The sequence below is a fragment of the Centroberyx affinis genome, unplaced genomic scaffold (assembly GCF_046629955.1).
Source record: "Centroberyx affinis isolate AG114_WGS23_722 - 3 ecotype Tasmania unplaced genomic scaffold, CSIRO-AGI_Caff_v1 ptg005425l_1, whole genome shotgun sequence".
Lineage (NCBI taxonomy): Eukaryota > Metazoa > Chordata > Actinopteri > Beryciformes > Berycidae > Centroberyx > Centroberyx affinis.
The window spans coordinates 61601-75595 of NW_027282714.1; the positions used below are offsets into that span (position 1 = coordinate 61601).

The 13995-nt window shown below is 37.3% G+C and overlaps 1 protein-coding gene across 1 annotated transcript in view; it reads left to right on the forward strand.

Moving 5' to 3' along the window:
- The window catches only part of LOC139667293 (cadherin-12-like), a 90369-nt gene that overhangs the window by 22473 nt on the left and 53901 nt on the right, over window positions 1–13995 (forward strand). The window contains exon 3 of the mRNA XM_071546743.1: window positions 9539–9708. Coding sequence (XP_071402844.1) covers window positions 9539–9708 — 170 coding nt within the window. The remainder of the gene's footprint in view (window positions 1–9538; window positions 9709–13995) is intronic.

Below are 13995 nucleotides of genomic sequence, written 5' to 3' on the forward strand. Positions count from 1 at the left end.
ATGCGGGGTCCGGGGACCACCAGGGGTCCTTGAGGGGCTTCCAGGGGGTCCCCAGCAAATTGATGAATTGTTAAACTTCACCATTACTTAATTTATAAGAAGTTAACACAATTAGAGAATGTAGAAGAATGACTATTTTGATCATCGTTTCACTGTTATCTCTCTACCTACAATACAGATAGTTATAGAATTCTGGACAAAATCATATTTAGCAATATTCTCAGATTTGGGTCCAAATCTCATTAAATTGGGGTCTTTGGCCCTAGTGTGGACTAAATTAGGGGTCCTTGATATGAAAAAGATTGAGAACTACTGTCCTACATGCCAAAGACAATCCTAATAATTACTGACATAATGATTTATACCGTTTCAGGATCTCTCATAGATGCACAAAAGGGGTTGTATGTGGGTATTGAGGAGATCTCTTGGTATATTGCTGACATTATCGTCATGCTCTTCAACCCACTCTTGCATTGCTGATAAGAATTGTCACCCAAGAATGCACTGCTCTCATCAAGAACACAACAAGATGAAGTTGATTACACATTTGTTGCATTAGTAGTGATTAGAATTTGAATGGCCCTCGTAGGGATGACTGGATTGATTCCAAGCCAGGAAATGATCTGAGATTATCTACCTTGCACCCATACAGATCTACCAGAACCTTTCACTGTGGCATACTGATGTGCCTTTTATTTTCATATTTTCTTTTATTCAATTTATTAGAAAATTAATTTACTATTTATAAATGTAGCCACTGAGAAAACTACAGGGGACAACAGGGCTGGGTTCAAATTAATTGAAGTCAGGGAGTGGATGTTCTTCATTTTTTTTTTTTTTTTTTTTTTTTTTATTACAGGCAAATAATACTTATAACACACACGACAATATGATGACATGACAATATATCTTCACAAAAAAAGAAAAGGGAAAAAAAACAAGTAGTAAAAAAAGTAAATACAAAATAAAAATAATAGGATCCCTTCAGTAATTCAAATAATTAGATTGACAGTACCAGTACATTTAGAAACTGAAAAATACATATGACAGGTAGAGCATATTTAGAGTTTTATATAGTCTCACTCTTCACTATAGCAAATTTTTTATTTGTTCTTCAAAATTTGAATATTGAAAAAGTTTTGGCAAAGGAAGCTTGTCATATCCAAAAAAACCAAAGACATCACTACAAACACTGTCTGTGCTGACTTCAACTTTTTTCCACACTCCCAACGACACGACGAAGCATCAACCAATCACAGTAGCGAGAAAGTTATTTTATTATTTTCATCCCGCTTTCCTTGAAGGTTCTGCCAACGCTGCTCCAGTTAATAGCTAGTTATCAATCTTTGCCATCCAAATGCAAACAAAAAAAAATGAACTCGGCAGCAGTTTTCTGCCATTGTTGGAGCTCCAAGTAGGTAAACCTGTCATTATTATTTCACATACAATACAAAATAATATTCAAATATATTATTGTGTTTATTTTATATAGTACACATGCACGTGACAACATTGACAATGTCCATGGGCACTCAGTTGCCACTTGTAGATTAGGTAACATTGTAGCTGGTTACATTGATGAGGTGAATCCAATTAAAAACCCTTATCCCATAGTGATGTTCCTTATTAAATCTAGGTTATACCGATCACATAGGAAGAGATGTAGATAAAGAGAAGCAGACAAGTTACAGAATGATTTTTAGGCTCTGAGGCAAGTGAGATATGGATTATGCAAAAGGGGCTGCAACTCAATATCAGGAAGATGTTTTATACTTCCAGTGAATAGTGCCTCTGGCAAATATAGGGGATATGAGTTGATGGGGTAGGGGGAAACAGCTCTGGACAGGTTGGTAGTCCATTACAGAGGCACAGACAGACAGACAGACAAATATATTCACTCTTACATTCACACCTAGGGGCAATTTACAGTCTTTGGACTGTGGGAGGAAACCTGGGAGAACAATACCTTTGGGGAATTTTCTGGCCTGTATCGTATATCCATGGATTCACCTTTGTGGTTAGGTTGTGGTTAGGGTGAGGAGATGATGACAGAATTTTCATTTTTGGCTGAACTATTCCTTTAAACGAAAGAACTGGCGTGCTCAAGTCACAGTCTTTAGAGTGTAATGGGTGCCGACCCAAAAATCACAAAAATAACAAGTACATCACTGCTATCGTGGACATGGACATTAATGAAAAGTGACGCATTCTTTCCTTCTCCTAAAAAGAAAAACAAGAGAAGAGCACTAGCAGCAACAGCGTACCATCTCTCTCTCATATCGTTCATAGTGCAATGCTTAGAGAAGTGATGTTTTGGGTAGAAGAAAACCAGTTTGAATCCAAAGACACAGTGTGAAAATCAAGGTAGAGTAAGTGAATTGGCGTGAAGCTCTCCCACTCTCCCTGAAAGACCATAATGTGAACCTAAAAATAACAAATGAAGTCATCAGCACTCACAGATAAGTGTATATCACTTCTTTAATGATGCACAGCAGCAAAAAGATGGACGCGTTTCAGCCCCAGGCTTTCCTCAGCTTTACTGAAACAGTTGTGGGTGTGACCTCTATTTAAACAGCAGCCAGGAACCTGCTGGTGATTACAACCAGCTGATACAAATCATCCAAACAGGCATCATAAAAAAGTACTAATAAGAAAAATAAGAAAATTTGAGACAATTTAAGCCATCAGAGGAGATATATCACATTATGTGATTACAACAACCAGATAGTGACAGATTGATTTACACACTAACAATAAAAATAGCATCTGTAACCTCATCATGTGCAGAATCTCCATAACAAATAGCCTACAAATGCATGTACATAAATACGAACAACCATCCTCAAGAAACATTAGTCAGAAAAATATTAGTAAGAAAAATAGTAATCAGAAAAAATTAATAATCAAAGGAGGAAATATATCACATTCTGTGATTACAACAGCCAGATGAGTGACCGATAGATCTACTCAATATATCACACATGTGATTGTAACAGCCAAATAAGGGACCGATAGATTCACCAAATATCTCATATATTGTGATAGTAACAGTCAGATAAGTCAGTGACTCTCAACCTTTTTCATATCAAGGACCCCTAATTTAGTCCACATTAGGGCCACAGATCCCCATTTGATGAGATTTTGTCTCTCAGACCCAAATCTGAGAATATTTTTATTGTTAGATATGATTTTGTCCAGAATTCCCATCTGTATTGAGGGATAACAGTGAAACTAATCATTCTTCTACATTCTCTGATTGAGTTAACTTCTTGTAAGTGAAATTATGCTGAAGTTTAACAATTCATTCAACTTTCTGGGGACCCCCTGGAACCCCATTCAAGGACCCCTGGTGGTCCCCGGACCCCACGTTGAGAACCACTGAGATAAGTGACTGATAGATCAATCATGTGCAAAACCGTCATAGAAAAAAGTTCACAGAAGCCAGGGCTTCCACATTTGTTTTCTCGGCTGCGGACAGTGAGAGAATACTCTTTCCTCAAAATGTTTCCCAAGACATCTTCGACTCCATGTCTCAACGCCTAGAACACTTAAAAAAAAGAAGGAGATACGCTATATGCTGCATGGTTCAACTTTATCCCAATATTGGAGAAATAAAAGAATTCCAAGGGGGACTGAGAATTAACAAGGCACCTACATTGGGCAGTAATAACCCGGCATTCTGCAAGAAGTGGTGTGAAGTCTTGAATAAGTGTTCGCTGGACTCAATATTGCTGGTGATTGAACATACTCAAGAAGAGCTATCCAAAACCCGATCGGAAATTTCGGGGCTACAGACGGATTTGCGATCCAAGTTCAGCTCACAGCAGATGAGGGAGTTAAACGAACGTTGTACCTCTTTAATCGATTCCTATCAAAAGGAATTGTCTGAGACCAAACTCAAGAAATCGATGAGACATGCTGGACTACAAAAAGGACCGGGTATACCCCTGGCTATCCGGACAGATGGAGAGGACGATGAAACCACTGCTACGTCCAGCCAGTCGCGTTTTTTTTAAGGTCACCACGACGAACCATCCGGACCAGAGGGGCTACAGGAAGAGACCGACACGACGGGGGAGGTAGGAGGCACAGACAGGCACACAAAGAGAGCTCCGAGGCCTCCAATATAATTAACTTATCTAAGAGACAGCTTAATGATCAAGTATGGAAGCCCATTTCCGCCAGTGTGATGAAAAACACGGTCCTGTAAGTCATTATAATGAGAAACTTTTTTAAAATAATGACTTAGTATCTAAAAATAATGAGAAACTTTCTCAAAATAATGAATTAGTATCTCAAAATAATGAGAAAGTTTCTCAAAATAATGACTTAGTATCTCAAAATAATGAGAAACTTTCTCAAAATAATGACTTAGTATCTCAAAATAATGCCTTAGTATCTCAAAATAATGATAAACTTTCTCAAAATAATGACTATCTAAAAATAATGAGAAACTTTCTCAAAATAATGACTTAGTATCTCAAAATAATGAGAAACGTTCTCAATATTTTGACTTAGTATCTCAAAATAGTGAGAAACTTTCTCAAAATAATGACTTAGTATCTCAAAATAATGACTTAGTATCTCAAAATAATGACTTAGTATCTCAAAATAATGACTTAGTATCTCAAAATAATGACTTAGTATCTCAAAATAATGAGAATCTTTCTCAAAATAATGAGAATCTTTCTCAAAATAATGAGTTAAAGAAAGTTTCTCATTATTTTGAGATACTAAGTCATTATTTTGAGAAAGTTTCTCATAATAATAACTTCCAGGATCTTTTTTTTTTTTCTTCACACTGGCGGAAATGGGCTTCCATAATCAAGAGACCGCTTTGTTGTCCAGAGGCCTGTCTTTTGTGCCCTCTCAAGAGGCTGATCTGTTCACTACGAAAGTTGAACTGTTTAAGTTTTTTCGTGCAGTAAAATTAAAATCTTTTTTTTCTGCAAAGACTCTGAACACAACTCTCCCTGCAAAGACTTTGCACATAACTCTCCCTCTGTGCATACGGGTCACCGAGTCAGGGTGGAAATTACTGGTGAGTCACAAACTGTCAAAAAATTTAAGCTCAAAAGTACATTTATCCCCCAGTGACCAATGCCTCTATACAGACATTTTGTCGGTTGGTTGATAATGATGTTAGTTCTCTGTTTTCCTCTCCTGGTGCTAATAAATGTTATCCCAATTTAACTCCACAAGAGAGACAGGCCCTTGAAAATCTTGCTAATGATGAGTCTATTGTAATACATAATGCTGACAAAGGGGGTGCAATAGTGTTGCAAAACAAAGAATCACACTGTACTGAAGTAAGGAATCAGCTGAGCAACACAGATTTCTACTCACCTCTGAGTTATGATCCCACACTTAAGTTTTCAGGTGAAATTATAAACACTCTTGATTGGGCAATGACTAATCAATTAATATCACAGGACGAATACAGATTTTTGTTACAAGACCATCCCATACGCCCAATTTTTTACACATTGCCTAAGATCCATAAAAGTTGTCAAGAACCTGTCCCAGGGCGTCCTATTGTGTCTGGAATAGGGTCTCTCTCTGAACCCATTTCCCAATTCATTGATTTTCACATTAAATTATTGGTAACCCAATTACCTTCTTACGTACAGGACACATCTGATTTTTCTAGGAAATTGAAGTCTGTGGTAGGGCAGAACAATTAATCGAAATTTTATCAAAATCGCAATATGGCCTACTGCAATTTTCAAATTGCAGGAGGCGCAATATTTGTTGAAGGCGAAATGTGTGTCAGAATACCATTTTAAATGAAATATTGTGGTGCTGCAGAGATGTCCTGGCCTACACATCATATTCTACAGACTTAAGAAAACATCTTTGTTTGGTACAGATCCCCGCAAAAATCACACCACAATCATTTGAATACGTTTTTCAATGAAAATGAGAATAATGATGTAAAAATCAATCATAAAAATGATCATTTCCTCTAATATCGCAAATCACATCGCAATTGCAATATCAGTCAAAATAATCGCAATTAGATATTTTTTCAAAATCCTTGGTGGGATTATTGATTCTGATTTTCTGTGTACGATGGACATTGCAAGTTTATACACAAATGTACCCCATAAAGAGGGATTGGAGGCTTTACAATATTATTTATGTTCAAGGGAACAACAGTTACCAACTGTGGAGTTACTGTCTGAAATAGTTCTTACCAAAAATTATTTCAGGTTTGAGAAAAACTTTTTTCTACAGAGACAGGGTGTCTCAATGGGCAGTCCTTTCAGTCCTAACTATGCCAACCTGTTTATGGGAAAGTGAAGTGGATCATGTTTATAATAACAACCCTTATTCTTCTCTTGTGAAGTGTTGGTACAGATATATTGATGACTTGTTTTTTGTTTTCACTGGTACATCTGAGGAACTAGAAGCATATCTTCTCACTATTACTTTTACACTACAGGCAAGTAGAGAATCAGTGTCTTTTTTGGATGTGAGAGTAAACAAATCTGAATTACTACAAACTACAGTCTTTCGCAAAAAGACAGATAGAGCTTGCCATATAGTCAACTGTTAAGAATACAAATAATTTGTAGCTCTGAGGAAGAGTTTGAGAGACAGGCTGTTACAATCACGTGTGATATATTGAGTATATTGATCTATCGGACACGCTGTTGTAATCACAGAATGTGATACATTTCCTCCTTTGATTATTAATTTTTTCTGATTACTATTTTTCTTACTAATATTTTTCTGACTAATATTTGTTTCTTGAGGATGGTTGTTCGTATTTATGTACATGCATTTGTAGGCTATTTGTTATGGAGATTCTGCACATGATGAGGTTACAGATGCTATTTTTATTGTTAGTGTGTAAATCAATCGGTCACTATCTGGTTGTTGTAATCACATAATGTGATATATCTCCTCTGATGGCTTAAATTGTCTCAAATTTTCTTATTTTTATTATTTTTCTTATTAGTACTTTTTTTATGATGCCTGTTTGGATGATTTGTATCAGCTGGTTGTAATCACCAGCAGGTTCCTGGCTGCTGTTTAAATAGAGGTCACACCCACAACTGTTTCAGTAACGCTGAGGAAAGCCTGGGGCTGAAACGCGTCCGTTTTTGTTTTTTTTTGCTGCTGTGCATCATTAAAGAAGTGATATACACTTATCTGTGACTGCTGATGACTTCATTTGTTATTTTTAGGTTCACTTTATGGTCTTTCAGGGAGAGTGGGAGAGCTTCACACCAATTCACTTACTCTACCTTGATTTTCACACTGTGTCTTTGGAGTCAGACTGGCATTCTTCTACCCAAAATGTCACTTCTCTAAGCATTGCACTATGAACGATATGAGAGAGAGATGGTGCGCTGTTGCTGCTAGTGCTCTTCTCTTGTTTTTGTTTTTAGGAGAAGGAAAGAATGCGTAACTTTTCATTCAATGTCCATGTCCACGATATATTTACACTTTACCGGCCCCAAGTGGCAGCAAGAGATAAGTGATTGGATAACGGTGCATTTCCATGGCTTGCACCAAAGATGTTATTTATACGCTCATCTTTGGACATTAAGGCAGCATAATATAATAATAATAATAATAATAATAAACTTTATTTGTATAGCACCTTTCATACAAGAAATGCAGCTCAAAGTGCTTTACAACAAATAAATTACATGCACCAAGTGCTTCACATAAAACTTTAATAATAATAATATTGAAAATAAGATAAAGATGAGAATAGAATACATAGAATGCATGAAAATAGACATAGAATGAGCATAAAAACAGGGATAGAATGCCATAATTAATGTAAAATAAGATGGAGAATAAAACCTACTTGATAATAATAGTAAAAATAAGATAAAAATGAGGAATGCATAACATAAGATGGAAAATAAAACCCACTGAATAATAATAATAATAAAAATAAAGTTAAAAAATAAAGTACATAGAATGCATAAAATCAAGTAAAATGCTACATTTTAAAAGAGCGTAGATTGCGCTCACATTGAATAACGCACATTTTTATAAAAATCTTGCCCGCAACTTTAAATGTGTTATATGGAAAACCCCATGATATTATGGCCCATAGCTAATGCTCTTGATCAAAATCATGTTGCAAATTCTACAATGTGCTGGAAAAAAATGTGATCCTGAAATTCATCGGGGTGACAAAGTGCTAGTGGTGGAGGTCTAAAATAATGGACTAACACCCACAACCCCTCCCCCCCAAACACCAGTGTCCTACTTATTTACCCTTGAGCAAACTAATAAACCTTGACACCTTAACCCTGATCCACCAAAGACCCAGTCATGTCCTCAACTTAAGCGTGTGTGTGTCTGTTTGTGCTTGTGTATGTAGGTGTGTATTACTTGTTAAACCTCATGTGTGTTAATTTTTTATCACTTGTTATTTTCCAGAGGACAGTGTGGATGTTTTTCCACACTAAGTGGCCCAGATCTAATCTTTTTTTTATTGCTGGTTCACCCTGGAATCACTATCAGATCTGGAACACATATGGCTGAGAATCAGATTTTCTCTTCTTGTGTAAATCCAGCCTCATTATCCACGTAAAGCTCAGGATGTTGACATTAATACAGGTTGACATTTTGAACCTAAGTACCATGTAACAAATATCTTGCAATCTATCCTGCAGAAACCTCCTATAAACAAAAAGTCACTTTTTCCTGGTTGAGTTTCTTGTAGGGCTGAACAATTAATCGAAATTTTATCGAAATCGCAATATGGCCTACTCCAATTTTCAAATCGCACGAGGCGCAATATTTATTAAAGGTGAAATGTGTCAAAATACCATTTTAAATGAAATATTGTGGTGCTGCAGAGATGTCCTGGCCTACACATCATATTCTACAGACTTAAGAAAACATCTTTGTTTGGTACAGATCCCTGCAAAAATCACACCACAATCATTTTAATACGTTTTTCAGTGAAAATGAGAATAATGATGTAAAAATTATCATTCCCTCTAATATCGCAAATCATATCACAATTGCAATATCAGTCAAAATAATCGCAATATATTTTTTCAAAACCATTCAGCCCTAGTGTCTTGTATATTTGTGACACCATTATATGGTTCTATATGACACAATTAAAATAATATAGAGCCTAGATGCTCAGCAATTGGAGCCTGGATACTAATATCAACAAAGATAAAAAAGTAAATAATTATTACAACAACAATAATAATAATAATGATAATTCATAATAATAATAATAATGTGGGTAGTCCTCCTGAGCCTTGGCTGGGATTTTTTTAAACTATGCCCATTGAATGGGGGCATAGGAAGGAGATGGTATAGGGATAACAGTGAAACACCCCTGTTAGTACTGCAAACGGCTCCCTTGTGATAATGAATATTACTTTTCATATACATACACTTGTTAATGATCTCTTTGGCGATAGGGGAAATCTTACTATGCAGTCAGCATATAGTTTCTGCTGCCAAGACATATTTACACTAACAAAATCTAAGAAGAAACGCTATATTGAATAATGTTTGGTGCATTTTTCGGGATGTTTTGCAGAGAGGAGAAGTCGTATTACACGCTGAGGGCCCAGGCTGTCGACATCAACACGGGACGTCCTCTGGAGCCGGAGTCTCAGTTCATCATCAAGGTGCAGGACATCAACGACAATGAGCCGCGATTCCCAGATGGACCCTATACTGCCAGTGTCCCCGAGATGTCTCCAACAGGTGAGACAGACAGAGGTCGAGATGATGGACCCAATACATCCTTTCTCAATGTGTGTTCTTGTCCATGTCTGTCATCCCACTACTATAATTGGAGAGCGGTTTGTGTGTTTGTGTGTCCCACCATGGAGGAAAGGAGAGGAGGAGAGAGGAGACAAGGAGAGGAGAGGAGGAGACAAGGAGAGGAGAGGAGGAGAGGAGGAGAGGAGAGAGGAGAGGAGAGAGGAGGAGATGAGAGGAGAGGTGGAGATGAGAGGAGAGGAGAGAGAGGAGAGGAGAGGAGACAAGGAGAGGGGAGGAGAGGAGAAGAGGAGAGGAGACAAGGAGAGGAGAGGAGGAGAGGAGACAAGGAGAGGAGAGGGGAGGAGGGGAGACAAGGAGAGGAGAGAGGAGAGGAGAGGAGACAAGGAGAGGAGGAGAGGAGGAGAGGAGACAAGGAGAGGAGAGGAGGAAAGGACGAGAGGAGGAGAGAGGAAAGGAGAGGAGTGAGGAGACGAGGAGAGGAGAGGAGGAGAGGAGAGGAGGAGATGAGAGGAGAGGAGACAAGGAGAGGAGAGGAGAGGAGACAAGGAGAGGAGGAGAGGAGACAAGGAGAGGAGAGAGGAGAGGAGACAAGGAGAGGAGAGGAGGAGAGGAGGAGTTTAATAAATTCTAGTAATATTTAACAGCCAAAGTACGATTCCAAAACAAAAGAACGCCAAGCACAGAGGACAGATAAAGATCACTTGCCAAACATAAAATATAAAAGAATGGTAACCTGGCCAATGAGAACGAATAAGAAGACCCAAGATTCATTGCGAGAGCTTCTTTTGTTTTGTAACTGTACTTTGGCCATCAGATATTAACATCAAACGCATCGTGAGAAACACAAGAATGGACAAGAAGTCAGATTGAAAAAGACCACATGTGATGCAGTTCAAGCACAGGCACCATCCCAAGTAACGGGTCCATCAGGTCAACACTAGAATAGGTTAGCAGGTTAGCTGTGCAGCATAGGTTACCATGGTGATCTACCCTGGTTAAAAGTGAACCACCTTCCTGAGACCGAAAATCCAGGGTTAAGCCCAAAGTTAGCTCGCTAACCCACTAAGCTTTCTTCGTGAGACAGGCCCCTGGACAGGCTTTTGGCTTGTCGTCAGTCGGTGGCTTGTTGGACTTCTCTTAAAGGAATAGTTCACCCAAAATGAAAATTCTGTCCTCATCTACTCACCCTCATGCCAAATGAAACACAGGTGAAATTTGTTAGTCCATATAACACACAGGGAGGTTGCCAGCACAACTTGGTAGCAGCCTTCTCCAAAACAACTGAAGTCAATGGGGACCTGTTCTTTGGGTGAACTATTCCTTAAAACCCCCCAAAATCTGTCGGTCCTAACCCTGCATTTTAATGTAGGATATTATTTACTAACCCTTTTTAGCTCAGATTGGTTCTATTCAGTTTGGCTTTGCAGTGTACCTATATGAAAACATGCATTCCTACTTGCCACACACTGACACACACGCACAGGGAGTGCACTAAGCCAGACCTAGTGGCCCATCTGTCTGCTAAATACCATTACTGAGAGGTAATTTAACAGTCGAGGTCTTAAGACCTTAAGCTGTTAATGCCTCAGCTGAGGCCCAAAGTGCTCTGACAGGACACAAGTTCGACCCCAGTGTGTTTCTGTTGCAGCAAAATACAACAATAAACAGTATGGCGGATTAATGGTGATACTAAGCTGCACAAGTATCTGTAACATAAAAAAAAGTCCTATCTATGAGAAGACAACAACGGCCAAGGATAGATGACAAACATTATTTTCTTATTTGAAGTGGTTGCGCTCTATTCTGTGGAGTTGCTGACTTCTCATAGAGAGAGTTTTTAATATACACCTCTGTCCCATTCAGATCCAAAAATTTACCTTTTTTTTTTTTTACCAAATTTTTATTAATTTTCAACGAAAAACTGCAGACATACAATCAGTTAGAAAGGTAAACATAACATAGCAGAAATATGATGTGCAAAAGAGGTTGACATTTTATACTTTTCCAAGTACAGCTTGGAAAAAAATAAATAAAAAAATAAAAATACCAAATTAAAAATAGTAATAGAAATTAAAATAAATAAATTATACAATTCTAATAATAATAATATTGGCAAAATAAAAATGTATATATAAAGATGTACGTGTGCAAATACATACATAAACTACATACTCACATACACACACACACAAATTAACCATTTGAATTTTGGATTTACAGTTCTGTGCTGTTTCTCAACAAGGATGGATGGCTCAGGATAGATCATTTTGCAGGGCCCTAATGAGGAAATCTACTCTTGAACATTATTTATGTTATTTTGATGATGTTTGACAGGTCAACCATTATCTGTGGACATTGTAAACCTCCTCTAAAGCTAGAAAATATAGAGGACTAACCAGTGATTTCATCAACACAGAAACACTTTCTGGAGCTGCTCCCTTGACAATCAGACTGGCTTTGTGGACTCAATATGTTAGTTTTTTTTGTATCACTGTTAGCTTTTAAGCCTTTGCACCCAAATGAAATGTTCATTTAATAGTAGTGCTGTCAGTTCTAAGTCAGAAAACATGCCCAGAAAATCATTGTGGGTATCCCAAAGATTCTTCTTCCCATTGATTTCCAACGGTGCATTACCAGAAAGTGTTTCTTCATGAACGAACACATTTCTTTGACCGCTGCTGTGCATTAAAAATCTATTTAATCATATTATGCGAGTACGGACATTCTTCCCCAACACAAACAGTTGTTAATGCTCAGTAATCTAAAGACAACTATCCAACAACACAGGAATAACATTTCAATTTTAAGGCTTAACTTAAGCATTAGCACTTGAAAAAAAGAAAAAAACGGTAACACTTTACAATAAGGGTCACTAAGTTAAGGGTTAGTTCATGCTTAATAAGCATGAACTAACCCTTAATTAACAGTTAGCCTAACTAATGTGTCTGGTAATCATTTACTAATGGTGTTCATGTTAACTAAGGTATTAATTAATACATTATTTAATAGTCATCTTTATAAATTATTAAATAATGTATAAATTAAAATCTTAGTTAACATGAACACCATTAGTAAATTACACATTAGTTAACTGTTAATTAAGGGTTACTTAATGCTTAACTAACTAACCCTTAACTTAGTGTACCCTTATTGTAAAGTGTTACCCAATTAGTCTGGTTAAAACCTAATGAAAATATTCAAAATCAGATATATTAAAAATATATAAAATTCAACTTGAAAGCAAGCGAGACTCCCCAGGAACATACAGCATATACCAATGGTTCTTAAACCACCTAAACCGGCCTCTTTCATCCATACTGGGTTCCTATATATTGTTTAAACAAGTGAAAACTAGCTTAGTGCTAGTTACGTACAAGCCAGCTATGAGCATCTTGACAAATAATGTAATAAAATCATATCACCAATAATAGCTCACTATAGTGCAACTTCACTCTTAATACACTTAGCAAGGCCTACAACAATGTTACTTACATCCTCAACAAAGGATTAAACCCACTAACAATGAAGAAGTCCAACAAACAATATGCAAAACCTGAATCAAATGTTGTAAAATGACATGACTTGCCTCATCAGGAAACAAATCCTCAGAAATAAATCTTCTACTAGCTACTAGCTAAGCAAAAGCAATTTCAATTGTAGAGAAATGGGAAATGGAAAAATCAATCGTACAATGCAACAGAGAGCCTATGTCCCTCCCCTTCCGCTGTCCATGGGACCTTATTTCGGAAAAAATATGTACGGTAGTCAACGGCGAGAGACAAATAATTGTTTGATCCTGTTTGAATTACACATATGATGTTTTGTCAATTTAAAAGATAACTTTGCAAGTCAAGAAAGTCGCAGTTTGTCCTAAAACAGTAAAGTAACGTTTAGTTTTGTGTGAAACCGCTCAGTGAACTACATCTCTCGTCTCGCACAATATACGTCACCGACAGATGGCATTAACGTTAGCCCCCACTGTACTAAAACTATCCTAAAGCAGTTTAAATCCGTTCTTACTGTCTACCTTCCAGGTTGTGTATAATACTACTGCTATCTGAGAGGGACTGAGCTTCAGCGGCTCTGGGTAGCTTGTGGAGAGAGAAAGTTATGACGTCACTTACGCCACTTTTGGGTGTGTAGTCTTTCTAATTACGTATTTTAACGGTCTTATACTTCAACATTCGACAAAACATCAAATGTGTAATTCATGGCACAATTCAAACAGGATCAAACAATTATTTGTCTCTCGCCGTTGACTACCGT